The sequence below is a fragment of the Monodelphis domestica genome, chromosome 3, assembly GCF_027887165.1.
Source record: "Monodelphis domestica isolate mMonDom1 chromosome 3, mMonDom1.pri, whole genome shotgun sequence".
Classification (NCBI taxonomy): Eukaryota; Metazoa; Chordata; class Mammalia; order Didelphimorphia; family Didelphidae; genus Monodelphis; species Monodelphis domestica.
Window position 1 is genome coordinate 95153539 of NC_077229.1, and position 18282 is coordinate 95171820.

An 18282-nucleotide genomic window follows, 5' to 3' on the forward strand; every position below is an offset into this window, starting at 1 on the left:
AGATGGGTCACTTGAGTGATAAGGACTGACCCCTTTCTCTGCCTTGGCTCTCCAGGGCCTTAAACTCCCGCTGTGGCTCAGCCTGAGCCAGAGCGGGTTTTGAGTTAAACTCTTTTCCTTCTCTCCCTCTAATATTTTCTTCCTCCTGTTGTAATTAAATCACCATAAAATTTGGCAGCTGACTTGGGTATTTTATTATTTGGGATTTCCCTTGGTAACCACTTAAATTTATATTTTTTTCAGTCTCAACCATAATTTCACCCTTAACACTGTCCCCAATGCCTTGAATGTGTTCCTTCCTCATCTTAGGCTCTTAGAATCCCTGGGTTTCTTCAAGTTCCATCTCAGGGGCCATTTATGAGAAATCTCGTCCTAGCTGTTGATGTGCTGTCAAAGAATCTTGGGTTTACCAGCCTTTTCATGTGTCAAATTCCTCAGAGGCTGTTTTTCATGTCTGTGTATCACAGTGCCTACCATATGGCCTTGGTTTGGGCAGGCTCTTACTGCTCCTGGTAGCAAAGTCAAAGCTCCACCCATAACCCCAGCCAGATCGTCTGACTCTAAATGCATACACGATTTCCACTATACCAAAGTTCTCTTCAATACTAGTATGCAGAGGAACATGTCTTCTTCCCTTTCAAATCTCTTAATTCTGACATTCCTGGAATTGCTGACGTTTGCCCAATAATCTTTCCACAAAGGCCTTGTTTATTGAAAGGTGGAGATTGGACCCAGATGACCATAATGTCTCCATTTCCACGTGGCAAGATGCTTGTAAAAAACTTACTAGGAGGGTCAAGGGATAGTAGATGTGATTCCCAGGAGGGCTAGGCCATGGGATTATAGATCATTGGCTGGAGAGGACCTTAAAGATCAGATAGCAGTTTTTAGTCTGTGATCTTGTTTTTAGAATATTTTGATCACTGTATTTCAATAAAACTGGTTTTCTTTGTAATCTTGTATATGCTATGCATTTTAAAAACTTATTCTCTAATTTTAAAAAGACTATTCATTGGGAAACCTCATTGTCTTGCAAGAATGAATCTTCACAGAACTCACTTCACAGAAACCTCAGTCCTACCTGCCCCTCTGGTTAGACCCAGACTAGAGGGCAAAGCCATGGACTCTAGTGCCTCTATTTAAAGAGGGGGCTCAGGGGGCAGCTGGGTAGCTCAGTGGATTGAGAGCTAGGTCTAGAGATGGGAGGTCCTCAGTTCAAATCTAGCCTCAGACACTTCCCAGCTGTGTGACCCTGGGCAAGTCACTTTACCCCCATTGCCTAGCCCTTACCACTCTTCTGCCTTGGAGCCAATACACAAGACAGAAGGTAAGGGTTTAAAAAAAAAGAAAATAATAAAAAAATAAAGAGGGAGCTCAGCACAGTTTTTTATCTGCTCCCATGTCAGACAACTTCTTCCTACCTCTACCCTTCCCCTTTCAGCTTCCTTTTGTGTGGTTTTACTCCATTAGATTGGAAGTTTCTTGAGCGCAGGAACCATCTTTATTTTTTATTGGTATTTGTATCCCTGGTGCTTAGTTCTTGGTGTACAATAAGCATTTACTTTATTGTATGTATATACATACAATAAGTACAATAAGCTCACTGATTTGACTTATTCAGTGAAGGGGCTAGAAGGCTTCATCAGATTGCCAAAGTGGGGTCCATAATGCAAAAAAATAAAATAAAAATTAAGAACTCCTGATACTGACCACCTCCATATGAAGAAATAAGAGTTCAAGGAATTTTACAAACACCCTACAGTTATTAGGTGTGAGCCAGGATACAACCAGGGTCCTAATGTTTGATTGAGCAGAACACTTTTCCTGCTCTAGTATCTTCCCTTTCTCACCTTCAGATGTTAGTCAAGACTAACTGAAGTCCTCCCTGGGCTCCATCTAGAACTTTCCTTTATTTTTATCCTCTCTTGTTCACTTTCAAACTAGCTTTGAGAACCACAGAATTTTCAATTGGAAAGGATCTCAGGAGCCATTTGGTCTAATACCGGAACATCATAACAAGTGGTCAAGGTGACCAGAAAATCCCGAGAAGTGATTATCCAGCCTCTGAAGACTTTTTTTTTTTTAAACCCTTACCTTCTGTCTTGGAGTCAATACTATGTATTGGCTCCAAGGCAGAAGAGTGGTAAGGGCTAGGCAATGGGGGTCAAATGACTTGCCCAGTGTCACACAGCTAGGAAGTGGCTGAGGCTGGATTTGAACCTAGGACCTCCCCTCTCTAGGCCTGGTTCTCAATCCACTGAGATACCCAGCTGCCCCCTTCTGAAGACTTTTAATGAGGAGGACTCTGTTACCTCCCAAGGCAGCCTGTTCCACTTCTGGCTAGCTTTGTTAGGAGGTTTTCTCTAACATCATGCCCGAAATGGAACCTTTCAATGGTTCCTAGTTCTTCTGTATGGTCTTTCCAAATTGAACAGCCTAATTCTTCATCTGCATGACAATCCTTTAAATCCTTGAAGATGGCTACAATGTCCCTTTGAACCTTCTTTTTTTTTTGGATTAAACATCTTTTGAGTGAACTTCATGTGGCATGGATTTAAGACCTTTTCTTCTTTTTGTTGCCCTCCTCTGGATAGTCTCCTGCCTTGAATGTGAGACCCAAGTCTGAACCTAGTGAATAGTGTGACTCTTCTAACCATTATTTTACTAATCATGACTATGTCCAATGCACTAAGGACACAAAAATTCTATTCCCAAGCTTTCCCTGTTCTGAGGTGTCCTTCCTAGATGCCTTTTTTCTTTTGTCCTCCAGAGATGGAAGAGTCAAAATACTGGGGATAATAAAATCTGGGCACAGAACAACTATCCTGTGCCTTAAGGTAGCATAGCTTCTTTTCTACCTAGTGATTTCTGTGCCTGCCAGGTCAGGCTCAGCTGGATGGATCAGGGAGTCTGGCTCCAGAGGCAGGATCCCAAGCTTTTTCCAAAGATGTCCTCTGACTTGGAGAATGTATAAAGTGAGACTCTAAAAAGATGCCACCAAATCAAAGGAATAACAGAATCCTATTTCTAAGCCTAGAGCCAGGCAGCATAATATGTAAGGCTCCTGAAAAAATGGCAACTTATATATATAGTGTGTATTTATTCACAAAATTCCTTCCTCTTCAAGCTTCCCTTCTCCCCAGAGGTGGTTAAGTACCTGATTTCAGGAACTCAGGCTGAGAACAGTGGCACTTTCATTAAGGCTTATAAAATGGTGTGTTCCCTTCCCTGCCCCCACACCAATCTGAAACAGAGACACCAACAGATTCTCTGACTTGCCTGCGGATCACAAAGCCAGTGGGGGACGTGTTAGAGCCAGCACTGAAATCTAGGCCTCCTGGCTCAAAGTCCAGTGTTCTTTCCACTGCCTCATCCTGTCTTTCCCCACATGTAGTCATGAGAAAGAGAAGCTCTTCCTCATGCATAGAAGCCCAGAGAAATACACAGCATAGAGCAACTGTTTCCTTTTTATTGCTTCAAGTTAGGTAGAGGGGATGTGGGACTCAGAGAGGGTATAAGGAAGGAGAAATGAGAAAACAAAGTAGGCTGAACTGATTCCGAGAGCTGCTGCAGACACTACCAGGCTCCTGACAGGCTGGGAGATGTTCAATCCTCCCCGGGAAGGCCTCTACTCTTTCCCATTGTACTCTTCAGGGGATTTGAGCTGTTTTGATCAAACTGAGGCCTGAGAGGTTGTGGCAAAAAAGGACAGATGACAGGGCAATCCCTGCCTGAAGAGAAACCTATTATTTTTTTTCCTCTAAAGCTCTCACAACACATATATCCACAAACATACCGGGGCATCAAAGATATCAGGGCCACAGGGCCAGACAGTCAAGCAGGGTCTGGGACAAAGAGTCTTCCGTTTCTTCTCTTGTCCCTTATCAGGGCTGATTCTTGCTACCAGTTTGCTTTTTCTTGGCTCCCTTCTCTGGGGTCTTCAATAGGGCCAGTTTCTTGGGCAAGCTTGTGCTGGCTTTCATCATAACCTCATGTTCAATCTTTTTTCGGATGCCAACCTCAAGGCCCTAAAGAGGAATAAGCAGGATTTGTAATTAGGAGGAATGAGGGAAGTTGGTTAGCTTCTAACCTGAAAATCCAACCTGCTTGCCCCTTTCCCAACAAAGATAAAAATATTGGATAAACCAGAGTAAACATGAAAAAAGGGGTGGGAGCAGGCAGTCTGTGCAGGAAGGTAAGTTTTCTTAAGTTTCCAAAAGCCAAATAACAGTTTAAATTGAGAACATAGGTCTGTGCATCAAAATTCTGTAGGAAAATACATAATACCTGGGTTAAAATCCTAAGCTGAAGATCTGACTATATGTGGGCAGATACAGTTAGTAGTCTTACCACACCCAGCCTTGGCAAAGACCTGGTTTAGATGTTCAACAGTTTGTTTTATAGGTCTTTGACAGTTAATTAACATAAGAGTTCAACAAGGTCACATGTTCAGAGTATATTAGAAACATGTTATAACATTTTGGTAACATTTGCTAAGAGTTAAAAAAATTCCAGTACAAGGCTAAGATAAGATACATTGTCCAGCATTTTAACTGGACCTGTAACTAAAAGCCTAGCACCCTCAGACTCAACCCTTCACCCTGACTCTGGGAAAAGACTTAAAGATAGGCCTGAGGCCCCTTATCTTGGTCATAAAATTCTAAGTATAAATCCTCACAAAAGCAAATATCACCCAGGCCTATCAAGGTTGTTTTCCTGTTATCTCATTAGGACAAACAACTCAAGCTATGCACTCAACATCCCAAATGACCACAGTTCATTTCCTACATGAGTTACAGTTCCCCTAGATTACTACAAAGTCCTGAAGTTTTATTTCTACAACAGAAGCTCTTAATATTGTTAGTTGCTATTAAATTTTAACACACTAATATGATTAATATCCTCTTTGGGCATTATAATTAGTATATTATAAGCAGTTAATTTAATAGCTGGGTCTATTTCTAAAATCATAGTTGCAGTTGCCTAAGTAAAGGATTATATATGGGATTCCTTGTTTTTATAATCATTGATACATAAAGCAATAAAAGCTATTTCATTTATAGTTTCTTCAGTTTATATGGGGGGATAGGGATGTGTGTGTGTGTGTGTGTGTGTATGTGTGTGTGTGTGTGTGTGAGAAAGAGAGAGAGAACATGTACTGGAAGGAAGAGAATGATATTGGGTATTCTTGGACTTATAAGAGAATTATGTATGCAGAGTGTGTATGTTGAGGGTGGGGTGGGAGAGAGAATAGGGCAAAAAAGTGAAGGAAACCTTAATTGTAGGAACAGTGTCAGTACTGGGATCCAACTGAAAAGTGTTAAAAGAGATATAGGAAAGTGAGGCTGAGCTCCACCGACAGCCTAAAGTAAGTGTGTATGGGGTGGGAGAACAGGCAGCCCTGGGACTGGGAGAAAAATGTGACAAAGTAGGTAAGTTAATAATACTTGATACTGGTTCCTGGAGAGAGGGAATGGGAAGACAAACTGAGCCTGTATAGAGGTGGTCAGCACTAGAAGTGACATTTTTGCAGAATGGGAAAGGAACTTGCCACCAGTCACCTTTGCCTCTAAATAAGGGGCACTGGGAGAAACTGGTATAAATAAGCCCTGTGGGTTATGGGGCAGTCATGACCTTCACAGGACAAGAGAGGTAAAGACCCTTGGTCTATTCCTCTGGGTTGGGTCCTTCCCAAGCAAGGCACTCACCTTTTTTAGCTTCCGCTGCTGGATGACCCGGGCCTTTTTGGGGGCTATGACTCGCCCTTCGGGAGAAAACAGGTGTAAGAGATGGCATGAGATGGGGAATTGGGGGAGGGAGACAAGCATGACAGAACGGGAAAAGGGGGCATAGGAGTGTGGGGATGCGGGAAGAACCATGGGAAAGGACAAATGTGTGAGGGCTTTGGGCCCTAGGGTCTTGGATTAAGGGCCAAGAGGTCCAAAGGGAGACACGGTAGAGGGGCCGTGGTCAGGATGACCATAGAGGCATGGAGGCACGAGAGAGGATGCTCTCGGGGGAGGGGGGGCATAGGAAAGTGGAGCTACAGGAGTTTGGGAGGGAACGTTGTTAGTGGGATCATGGGGTTGGGGGTGTGTGTGGAAAGACCGGGAACCTGGAGCGGCGCATGCAGGGACAGCTGGGCCCAGCCGCCTTCCTCTCCCTTTGCCCCGCTCCTTACCGCCTTTCTTCGGGCCCCGGCAGGCCGAAGAAGAAGTCGCCGCCGCGGCCTTCTTGGCGGGCTTTCGGGACTGAAACTTCTGCTTTCCTTGGGCCATGTCCGCGACTCCCCACCGTAGAAAGGGAACCCGGAAAGGATAGAAGCTGGCGGGATATAACGTACAGCGGTTTGGAATGCGCAGGGGCCGACGGGATACAGCATGCAGTGGGTCGAGACGCGCGAAGGCCGATGGGATACAGCGTACAGAAGGTTGAAACGTGCAAAGGCTCGTGGGATACAGCGGGGCCGGTCCCTGAATTAAAGAGATAGTACCCAAAATTTCAATGGGATTATAGAATCGTAGATTTAGAGCAGGAGGGAAGTTTACAGGTCATCAAACCCAATCCCTTCATTTCACAAAGGAGGAAACAGGAGAAAGGACAACAGGAGCATGTCCAAGGACACACCCTGGATTCAAATTTACACCTTCTTTCTCGTAATCCAATAGAAAAACTAACAGTCATCATTTGCTACCCCCTTCTTTAACAGCCTGGGAAAACTAAGGCATGAACGATTTAGGCAAAATTGCGCTAGTAGAAAGCAGTTTAGTGGGAATTTGAACCAAAATCCCAAAGCTCCAGACACTCTCCATTATGGCTGCTCCTTCCCTCCTTGTCTTCTTCCAAATTTAAAGTTTTCTTAGCCTGAAACTCCAGGAATCCTCCATCCTTCTCTGAGGAAAGCCTCTTCTTTCTCGATTTGGGAGGCAGCACAGAGGATTCCAGTCCCAGAAGTACCACTGATTGCAAATGAATGAGCCTCATTTGACTTTGCTTTCTCAGCTGGAGTTCAAATGATAGATTCAACAAACCTTTATGAGACATCCCTTAGTTGCAAAATCCCGTTTTTGTTTTTACTCTCTGAAATTCCTCATTCTCCAGACTTTCTCCACTAAACTAAGGCTCTTGGCCCCTGAAGATCCTCTTCTTGACTGGAACTTTCATTTTTAAGGAAGTGCTCGAGTCACCTGTAGTCTTCATTCCCCTCTGGACATTCTTCATCATGTCTCCAGGCATAAGTGGGCACTTTGTCGTCCACACACCTCCCCTGATCCACTTCACTTTGAAGTTTCTTTTTCTGTGTTTGTTGCTTTACCCCATTAGAATCCAAGCTCTTCAAAAGCAACACCTTTCTGCTTGCATTGTACTTCTAGTACTTAGGCTACAAGCTTTAGAAGAAAATGGTAAACCATTCCAGTCTCTTTGCCAAGAAAATCCCCAAATGGAGTCAAAAAGAATCACACACGACTACGGGGGTGATTGTGAGAATGGGAAGTGATAGGACTTGATGTCTAATTGTCAAGAGATAAGACAGGAAGATATAGGGACCAAGAATGACTTTTTTTTTTTGACAGGAGGATATTTAATCCAACAGATATTTATTAAGCAAGGCACTGTGTTTGGGACAGGAACATTTAAATAGACAGGACAGCACTCTCAAAATGCTTATAATAGAATCAGGAGGTAGAGGAAGAGAGACTTGGGTTGTGAGGAGTCTGAGTCCACTCAGGAGGTCAGGGCTATCTGGAGTTCCTTGGGAGAGAAAACTCCCCGCTCAGTGATGATGCCGCCAGTGATGAGCTCATGAGGGGTGACGTCAAAGGATGGGTTCCACACTCCAATACCTAAGGAAAAGGGAGATTGGGTGAGCTGGAGTCTCAGTTTGGATTACTGGCTTCAAAGAGAAGTTATGACCCACAGTCCGTAATCTCCTTTGACCAATAATAACTGATAGTGATAGTGTTTTAAAAGTTTGTTGACATTTCATTGGCTATCCTAAACAGGATGAAATGAGGTAGCTCAGTGGATAGAGAGTTAGGCCAGCAGATGGGAGGACCTGGGTTCAAATATGGCCTTGGATTCTTCCTAGCCATTTCATCCAGGGCAAGTCACTTATTCCCACTTGCCTAGCCTTTACTGCTCTTCTGCTTTGAAAGCAATGCTTAGTCTTAATTCTAAGACAGAAGGTAGGGGTTACAAAAACAAAACAAAACAAAACAAAACAAAAAACCCCCAACTCTGGATGAAAACACTGCTTTGTGAAGAAAGAATTCTATATAAAGGTGTATTCCCATCCTCCTTTCCTTTCCCTCCCCACTTCTTGAGCTCTAGAATGATCATAATTATAACTTTTAATTCTAAATCATTTTAAAGTTTATCAAATACTTAGTACAGATAGAGTGTTAGACCTGAAATCAAGAAGACTTTTCCTGAGTTCAAATCTGTCTTCAGATACTCATTATCTGCATGACCCTGGGCACTGCAGTCACTTAACTCTATTTACTTCAGTTTCCTCATCTGTAAAGTGAACTGAAGAAGGAAATGGCCAACCATTCCAGGATCTCTGTCAAGAAAACCCCAACTGGGGTCAAGAAGAGTTGGGCACAACTGAAAAATGACTGAATGAGAAAATGCTTTCCTTGGAATCTTATGCTCTAGGTAATGTAAGGATTATTCACTGATTATGCTTACCCAACTCTGATCAGCACAGCAATTAGAACAGTGCTGGGCACCTAGGAGGCATTTCATGAACGTTTACTGACAATACTAGCACTAGTACTTGAAAGGTGTGGAGTGGAAACAGCTCTGGTTTTGGAGATGGAGGACCTTGAGACGAGCTCAGGGTTGACTACTGTGATAAGACACATCAGTTTCTCTGGGCATCAGTTTCATCCGTGAAATGAAGCTGAACTAAGTGATTTCTAAAGTTTTCTCTAGGAAACATTTTTGTTTTGTCTAGGTAGCTGGTGGCACAACAGAGAGAGGGCTGGGCTGGGAGTCAGAAAGACCTGAATTCAAATCCAGCCTTGGAAACTTATTAGCTGGGGCAGCTAGGTAGTTCAGAGAACCAGGCCTGGAGTGGGGAGGTCCTGTGCCCAAAAGTGGCCTCAGGCACCTCCTAGCTGTGACCCTGAGCAGGTTACTTGACTCCAATTGCCCAGCGCTTACTACTCTTCTGCTTTGGAACCAATATTTAGTAAGGATTAAAAAAAAAAGAAAGAAAGAAGAGAAACTTATTAGTTGTATAACTCTGGGCAAGTTGCTTAATCTCTTTTATCTCAGTTTCCACAACTATAAAATGGGTATAAAAACACCACCTATCTACTTTGCAGAATTGTTGAGGGTACCAAATGTTTATAAAACATTTATATCAAGTAATATTTATTCTATTTCCCCCCCATGCATTTGGCTTCTGACATTTTGTGATCCAAATTCTCTCCCTCCCTCCACTTTCCCCTCTCAGAGACAGCAAGGAATCTCATATGGGTTATACATGTGTTATCATGGAATATATATTTCCATAGTCGTCCTGTTTACAAACATTTATACAGTGCTTAGAACAGTGCCTGGCACGAGGTTAGTACTACATAAAGGCTTACTCCCTGTCTCCTCCCCTTCCTTCTCTAATTCTTTAATTCTTATAACTACAACCTTCCTTCCATCCTTCCTTCCATCCTTCCTTCCTTCCTTCCTTCCTTCCTTCCTTCCTTCCTTCCTTCCTTCCTTCCATCATCCTTCCATCCTTCCTTCCTTCCTTCCTTCCTTCCTTCCTTCCTTCCTTCCTTCCTTCCTTCCTTCCTTCCTTCCTTCCCTTCCCTTCTTCCCTTCTGTCTTAGAATCAATACTGTGTATTGGTTCCAAGTCAGAAGAATGGTAAGAGCTAGGCAATGGGGGTAAAGTGACTTGCCCAGGGTCACACAGCTAGGAAATGTCTGAGGTCAGACTGGAACCCAAGAATTCCCACCTCCAGGCCTGGCTCTACTGAGCCACCTAGCTGCCTTGATTATACAGATATTTAAGCACTTACTCTGAGTCAGGCATGGTGTGAGGCACCCTTGCTACAAAATTGAAAATAAAATTACCCCTAGCCTGGAGGATTTTAACTTCTTTACCCTGCCTTCCCTGCTGATTAAATGACTTCCCTTTTGAGGAGGGGGTGGATGGGTCTGTTCTTTCCTTGCCGCCCATCCCCAAGGGGAGAGATAGGGTTGAGGACACAGCCAGGTCTGAGCTCTCTGGTCCTATCCTGTACTGTGATGGACCCACCTGGGGCAGCAATACGGGTCCCCCCGAGGCTGGTCAGCTCCTGGCTCGGCCGCTCTTCGATGACAATTTCCTGACCTGTCTTCAAGCTCAGATCACAAGAGGAAACAGGGGCAGCCACGTAGAAAGGGATCCCGTGGTACTTGGCTGTGATGGCCAGCTGGTATGTTCCCACTTTGTTGGCAGTGTCACCATTGGCTACCACTCGGTCTGCTCCCACGATGACAGCTGAGAGGAGAAAGAAAAGACCCAGAGAGTTGTTGGGTTGTAGGCAAGTCATGATGCCTCTGAGTTCCAGGTTCTTTGTCTATTACATGGGGGTAATGATGAGGAGTCAAGTAGGGTATAAACTCGGAAGAGCCATACAAATAGGTGTTATTGGGGTGGCTTGATGGATGGCGAACCGGGCCTAAAGATGGGAGGTTCTGGGTTCAAATCTAACCCCAGACACTTCCTAGTTGGGTGATCCTGGGCAAGTCACTTAACACCCATTGCCTGACCCGTAGGAACCAATTAAAAATTAATTAATTAGTTAAATAATTAATAAAAAATTTAATTCTAAGATAGAAGGTAAGGATTAAGAAAAAAGAAAAAGAAATAGGTGCTAATTTATTATTATTACAAAAAGGCAAGGGATGGAGTTTTGAAAGGGGGGGGTGCAATGGGAAAGAATGGTAGAAAGGACAAATAAGAATCACACAGACAGAGGAGGCATGGATGGGTTTGGAATTGCCAAACAGAGGGAAAAGATTAAAGGTCTAACTAAAGTGCTAAGGGTTGGGTGACAAGGAAAGAGAGAGAACAAGTTAGAAACTGCAGGAATGTGGCTAAGGGGATCCGTGGCATCCATGGGGGTGACAGGGATAAAGACTTGGTTATTAAGGCAGTAATGCAAAGAGCAGTGAATTTGGAGTCAGAAATCCTGGGTTCAAATTGATTCTGCCAATTAAATGCCTGGGAGACCTAGGTAGATCATTCTCTTTTTTTATTTTCATTTTTCAGATCATTCTCTTTTTCTGTATCTCAGTGTACACATCTGTAAAATGAAAGGATTTTTACTGTATCCTTAAGATTCCTTCCAACTCTTATGACCCAGGACTTCCAAAGAGCATCGAGGAGCCTCCAGGTTCTAGAGTTTTCCAGTCCCATACATAGTCCCCAGGCCTGACCTTTCACATCCTTGTGGGCCATGGCGGTAGCTCCCATGCTGTCGGTGATGAGGGTGGCAGGAATATTCTCATACACCAGCTCATAGGCTGTCAGGCGGGCACCCTGGTTGTTGGGCCGAGTCTCTGTGCAGAACACATGCTTCAAGCGGCCCAGGGCATGGAGAGATCTGATCACACCTGTGGAAGGCAGAAGAGATAATAAGAAGTCCTGTGCTGGGAGGGAAGAACAAAGGCCCCAAGGAGTGACAGAAAGCAAAGGCTTCCCAGAAGAGATGGCAGCTTGAGCTGATCTCTGAAGGAAGAAGATTAGGATTCTGAAGGGTGGACATGAGAGGGAAGGCATGAGGGCAGCCAGGATTAGGAGGGAAACAACAAACTGGGAAAAATGCTTTATAGCAAGTGTCTCTGGCAGAGGCCTCATTTCTCAAATATATAAAGAACGGAGTCAAGAATATCAAGCATTCTCCAACTGACAAATGGGCAAAGGATATAAACAGGCACTTTGGAGATAAAGAAATTAAAATGATTTCTAGTCATATGGAAAAAGTCCTCCAACAATGAAGGTACTTTAGCTTATTTCTTTCATTGTTACAATCAGGAGATAGCCAAATCCAGTCTTCACACTGAACAAATTGTGGTATATGATTGTAAGGGAATACTATTGTGCCATAAGAAATGACAAAGGAGGATCACCAAAAAATCCTGGAAATGAAGTGATGCAAAGTGAGGTGAGCAGAACTAGGAGAATGTTGTGCACAGGAATAGCAGTAAAGTAAGATCAACTGTGAATGGCTTAATTATTATCAACAAGGCAAGGATCCCGGACAATTCCAAGACAAAAAAGGCAACCCACTGGCCATCGAAGGAGCAGACAGTCTGAATGAAGATTGTAGAATACATTCTTCACTTTATTTCCTCCATGAATTTTTCTCTAGTGTAAGCAATGTGTGTCTAGTTTGAACATGACAAATAGGGAAAAATATATATATATATAATCACATAATGCATATTATGATCTCTATCTTATTACTGGCCTTTTTTGGGAGGGAAGGAGGAAGAAAACAAGGATTAAGATTGTTTTCTTGATTGCAAGAAGGATTGCAAAAAGTCAGAAAAAGAATAATGGAAATTGTATAGATTTATAAAATGGAGAAATGTATATTTAAAAAAAAGAATGCAGTAGGAGAAGTCATATTCCATAAAAAAAAAACCACCCTTACTTTCTGCCTTAGAATTGATACCATGTGAATCAGTTTCACAGCAGAAGGGTGGTAAGGGCTAGGCCATGGGGGTTAAATGACTTGCCCAGGGTCATCCAGCTAGGCATGTCCCAATTTAAAGAGACTTGGGTCCCTTCCAGCTTTCAGGCCTCTAATCCTACAGCCTTTCCCCACTCACCCAGGGCTGTTCCATAGCCCGCAGTGGCCAATGAGCCAGTGTTGCAATGGGTCAGCACAGTCACCTGGCCACCCCCGGGTGCCACCCGCTCTAAAAGGTGCTGGGCCCCAAGGTCCCCAATGCTCTGGTTGTCCTTGATGTCTTTCTCCAGCATGTGCTCTGCCCAGCAGATCAACCTGTGAGGGAGAGGGGACAGGCAGATGGCCAGCTGAACACTGCTCTCCTACTGTCCTCAAATCTGTTCCCTGCCACCCGCCACACCACTGACCTAAAAGGTTTTCCCATAGCTAGGGGGCACAGTGTATGGAGTTCCAGGCCTGGAGATGGGAGGTCCTGGGTTCAAATCTGCCTCAGACACTTCCTGGGCAAGTCACCTTGCCTAGGCCACTGCCTGGCTCTTGCCACTCTTCTGCCTTAGAACCAATTACACAGTATTGATTCTAAGACAGAAGGTAAGGGTTTAAACATTTTTTTAAAGGGAGGAGAAATAATAGCATCTACCTCCTAAGTTTGTTGTGGGGATAAAACAAAATAATATTTGCAAAGCATTCAGCACCAGTAGCTAGTTGTTGTTATTAGTTAACAGTGATTGGGGAATTTCCTTTATCCACGTTTACCTTGTACTGACTAGTTAGCACCCAGGACTGGAGCTCAGTATTTCTTCCGTTGCCTAAGGCAGAAAGCTCAGGGCTGGAATCTGTCCCCATCCCTTTCTAAGCTTCGGGTTCTTTAGAGGAGGCTGGCCTGGGTGATTCCTCTGTCTCCTCCTTCTCTTCTATGATCTACCCGACAGACTGACTCTTTTCCTTGGCCCTCCAAGTTAATGAAACTGAAGAGAGGGAGAAAAAAAAAAGCCACCAACAGACCTATAAACGCTTGCTTGGTCTGTTTTGGGGTCCAGAGCTCTTTCCCTTACCTTTCTCGGACTGCATCCTCTGTGGCTCCTTCTCGTCCAGCCTCCCGGGTGGCCACCTCGGACATCTCCCGAGCAGCCTGAGCCATGTTGACGGCCGTGGGCCTGGCCGTCACCAGGTCATTCAGTGAGTCCTGCACAAAGGTCACCAGGGCCTCGAGCCCCGGTCCCCCTGCTCCCGCCTGCAGCTCCACGGCCAGGCTCAGGCAGCCCACTATGGCAATTGCTGGGGCGCCCCGCACCTGGGACCAGGAAGAAAGTGTAAATCAAGGGGCCCGGCCTGCTAGGCCTCAGGCTAGGGTACATGCAGTTCTGGTGGCAGCCTGCCCTGCACTAGAACCCAAACTGGGCCTCGGTTTCCCCATCGGAGGTCAGGGACTGTTTTTTGTTTCTTTTTTCCCATCCTTAGCACATAGGAGGTGCTTAATACATGTTTACTGATTAATTGAGTTAAGTGCAGCATGGCCCCTGAAGAAGGGCTCATAGACTCAGTCCCGATTGTCAGGACAGGAAAGATTGGTTAGTTCAAATATCTCATTTTAGAGGACGCTCAGAGTGGTTCCAGCTTTCCCTGCGACTAAGCAGCCCATCCTGGTCCCCCGCCCCAAAATGTCTCATTTTAAAGCCAAGGAAACTGTGCTGGAAAAAAGGGGGCGTCTTTCCCAAGGCCAAGCTACCAGGCACAGGCAGAGGGAGATTTCAATCCGGGGACAACAGCACCCAATCCAAAGCTCTTTCCTCGGGCTGGGGGACAGGATAAGCTCAGCTTTAGCCCAGCGATGCTGATGCTGATGCTGATGCCCAGCGTCCACAGGAGGCCTCTGGCCCCTACCCTCAGTTACTACAGATATTCAGCTCTGACAGACAGGAGAGATGGATCAGCCCTTGGACAGAGAACATCAGGCTAGGGAGAGGGCTTCAATCATAGATGTCGACTGTAGAATGGGGTGTCGGATCTGGGGGGACTCTCAGGACATGGGGTGTCGGAGCGTACACAGTGTGAGGGCTGGGATGGCTGCAGGACCCAGAAGGGGTGAGCTACGGAAGCCTTTATGGATTCTCCAGGCACCCCCGCCCCCAGTTGCCCCGAGCTCACTTCGCCCCGGCAGTCGGCCTTGGCTCGCTCCAGCTCGGGTCCTCCAGCCCTTCCACCCGGTCCGGGCCCCACGCCCCCTTCCCTCCGCCTACCTTCATGGCCCTGATGGCCTCCCAGGCTTGGCGCACGGAAGTCACAGCCTCATAGCGGCACTCTTGGGGCAGCAGCAGCTGGTCCAGGACGAGCAGAGAGCCGCGGGAATAGCGGACCGACTCCAGGGTCATGGCAGGCGAAGGAAGGAGCCCCGGGACGAGACCCAGGAGCCGAGCAGCGCGGAGGCAGCCGAAAGTCGGATGCTCACACTTGAGCGGGCTCCCCGGGGGCCCTAGAGAGAGCGGCAATTCGGGGCGGGGCCAGGGCGGGGGATCGCGCTTGCCCTTAACTTTAGAAATGTTTCCAGATTAAGACCTTCCTCCCCGCGCGGCTTCCCTTCCGGGTGTCTAACCTTTGCTTCTCTAAGTAACAGCTGTCTCCCTCCTGCCCCGAGGCATGTGCTTAAGCACCTCCCTCCCGCGGGGGTCCTGGAACAATAGAGGACTTGATTAACTCTTGGGAGGGTCTAAAGAACCCAGCGGGGAGGTGACAGCCTAGTCTGAGCCCGGGGCTGTTAGGGCACCGCTTCTAAACCCGCCTGGCCTCGTCCTTTGGCAGCAGAATCTAATTTGGCTATCCGAATCTAATTATCTCAGTAGTTCCGCGGACAAGTCATTTCCCTGGACTTAGGGATCTAGTGAGACGCCTGGAGATGGTGTCCACTGCTGCTCCAAATCCACGATCTTATAACTAGACGAACATTGAGATCCTTTTGTTTCTAAATCTACGATTCTATCCTATTAACGGGCTAGCTACGCGGTGGTTAAAAGCCCTGGCTATGCAGTCAGAGTCTGGATCTGAAATCTGGTTCTCGCGTGGACCTTCCCTTGGAGCAGTTTCCTCAAACTTAAAATGAGAGGGTTGCGCCTGTAATCAAATAAATGAATAGAACACTGAAATAAATGTTGAGTAGTGCCTAACGATCAGACTTGGTGCTAGAGAAGGGAGCACCTCCGTCCTTTGGAGAGAGCAGGGACTGGTGTGAAATGTTAGCCAACACGCTGTCATTTTCGGTTTCATTTTGTCTGACCATTTTTGTTCCGGGCAAAGATGAGCATACTTAAGAATTGACAGATGGAAAAAAGGCAACATAAACCTTTAAAAAAAAAAAGAACTCTTACTTCCTATTTTAGAATCAATACTGGTTCTAAGGTAAATTTCAGCCAGCAGCTCCATTAAAACATTTCTTAAAAAAGAAGGGGAGGAGGAAGGTAAGTGTCTCAGTGTATAGAGCCAGGCTTGGGGACAGGAGGTCCTGGGTCCAAATTTGACCTCATACTTCAAAGCTGTGTGACCCTGGGCAAGTCACTTGACCCCCATTGCCTAGCCCTTTACCCACCCTTCTGCCTTGGAACCAATAGTATTGATTCTAAGACAGAAGATAAGGTCTTAAATTTTTTAAAATTAGATTTTCTTAATTTTTAAGGGCTTTCCCAACTCTGATCTAGGACCTTCCATGCTAATTTAAAGCTTGCATGTCCTGGTGTGCTTTACAACTAATATAATTTATCAAGTAGCTAAGGTATCCCCTTCTAACCCTGACACTTCCTTTCAAGCCTGTAACCCAAGGAGTGCAGAACTTAGGAGAGTCTGAGAGGCCCTTGAAGTCCCTAAAGCAATTGATATCTCTCCTCTTGTGGTTCAGACTGTAAACCTCAAATTTCCTTAGACTTATAAATGTTGGAAATTTCACCATTGGGATATTTCATACTTGGAAAATTTCTTACTGATAGTCTATTGGAATGGGAACCCCATTGGCATGGGAGGTTCCTTCTCTTCCCTTCTTAAGATTACTTTAGGACAGAAACCCTTTGCTGAACAATGGAAAGGACTTTGACCTATGCTTAAGCATAGAACAGGAATTTCTTTGAGTCTTGATTGATTTTAGAATTGATACAATGGAGATACTTGGAATCAATCTCCACCCTATTCAGTCCTAATAGGATTGAGTAAGGGCTGCAGCCTAGATCAAAATTTAATTATTCCAACCTCTACCCTACTCAGGTTAACAGGATTTAGAAAGGGCTGTAGCAAAGGAGTAAAGATTTAATCATTTGAAAATATGACCTTCAACAGACATGTGCAAAAGCCAGAAACCTCTGGGCGGTCCTGGGTTAAGCTAGAGCCTCCACTGGCACAGGGAAATTGATGAACGGTGATTGGGAGATGGGAGAACTGAGGGGAGGAACTTGGATGGTTTCCTTAAAGATAGGGGGTCTGAAGACTCCAGGAGAGGAGGTGGAGAGTTGGTCGGTGTGGTTCCTGTGGGCTCTGAGAAGGCTTGCTCTGAAGGAAGCTGAAGGTGGGGGCCTCTGAGACTGTTTCTCCATTTTGGACACGTGAGTAATAGGGACTGATCTCTTTTCTTTGCCCCAGCTATCTAAGGGCTTGGGCCTTTTGGCCCAGCCTAAACAGAAGGGGTATTTAAGCCCTATTCCCTTCTCTCCCTTTTTCTCTCTCTCTATCTCTAATTCCTTTCTTACTCCTATTGTAATTAAACTCCAAAAAAGGCTGACGGCTGACTTGAGTTTTTCATTTAGGAATTACATAGCTGATTCCTTGGCGACCTTAAATTAATATATATCAGTCTTTTAAAGTAATTCCCTTGTTACAAGACATGATCCTATTTGGGATTTTCTTGGCAAAGATATTGGTTTGCCATTTCTTTCTCCTGCTCATTTTACAGATGAGGAAACTAAGGCAGTTAAGTGACTTGCCTAGGGTCACCCAATTGATGCATGCCTGAAACTGGATTTGACTCTATCTTCCTTACTGTGGGAATAGAAATGCAGAAGAAAAACTGCTTGATCACATGGATTGATGGGGATATGACTGGGGATGTAGACTCTAAATGATTACCCTTGTGCAAATATCAAAAATATGGAAATGGGTCTTGATCAAGGACACATGTAAAACCCAGTGGAATTGCTTGATGGCTATGGGAGGAGGGGGATAGAGGGGAGGGAAAGAATCATGTAACCATGGAAAAAATATTCTAAATTAAATAAAAATTTCCAAATTAAAATATCTTTAATCCAGAGCCAGAGCTCTATCCTCTGTGCTACCTAGCTGCCCTCCAGCCTCTCCCCTCTTACTCCCCCCCTTAAATTCTGGAATGCAGATTCTTTAACCCCTTGGATTGGTCAATAGCAGGTAAACTGACTTGCCTTTCTGTTTCCCCAGGAGCTGGACTGGCAGCCATCAGGGTTCAGCAGATAGAGCTCACAGGGCTTGCTGTTGTTTTCCCAAGGGCTTAAAACCTCCCCAGGACAATATGTGTATGTGGGGGTAGGGCGGGGGGTAATGGTTCCTTAGGATCCAGTCCTGGGACTGCTGATTTCACTGTTTGA

General features: G+C 45.2%; 2 protein-coding genes across 2 annotated transcripts; both read right to left on the bottom strand.

Moving 5' to 3' along the window:
• Positions 1 to 3449: 3449 nt before the first annotated feature.
• On the bottom strand, positions 3450 to 6445 carry C3H19orf53 (chromosome 3 C19orf53 homolog). The gene is made up of 3 exons (XM_001377524.4): positions 6182 to 6445; positions 5709 to 5764; positions 3450 to 4028 (listed from the first exon to the last, which is right to left on the bottom strand). Exons 1-3 carry the CDS (start codon positions 6276 to 6278, stop codon positions 3885 to 3887), a joined length of 297 nt encoding a protein of 98 aa, XP_001377561.1. The 5' UTR covers positions 6279 to 6445; the 3' UTR covers positions 3450 to 3884.
• A 1113-nt stretch (positions 6446 to 7558) lies between these two features.
• Positions 7559 to 16369, bottom strand: MRI1 (methylthioribose-1-phosphate isomerase 1). Its single transcript, XM_001366715.4, has 6 exons — positions 14932 to 16369; positions 13747 to 13985; positions 12831 to 13006; positions 11433 to 11609; positions 10267 to 10491; positions 7559 to 7844 (listed from the first exon to the last, which is right to left on the bottom strand). The coding sequence occupies exons 1-6, from the start codon at positions 15061 to 15063 to the stop codon at positions 7726 to 7728; spliced, it is 1068 nt and encodes a 355-aa protein (XP_001366752.1). The 5' UTR covers positions 15064 to 16369; the 3' UTR covers positions 7559 to 7725.
• Positions 16370 to 18282: the final 1913 nt, after the last annotated feature.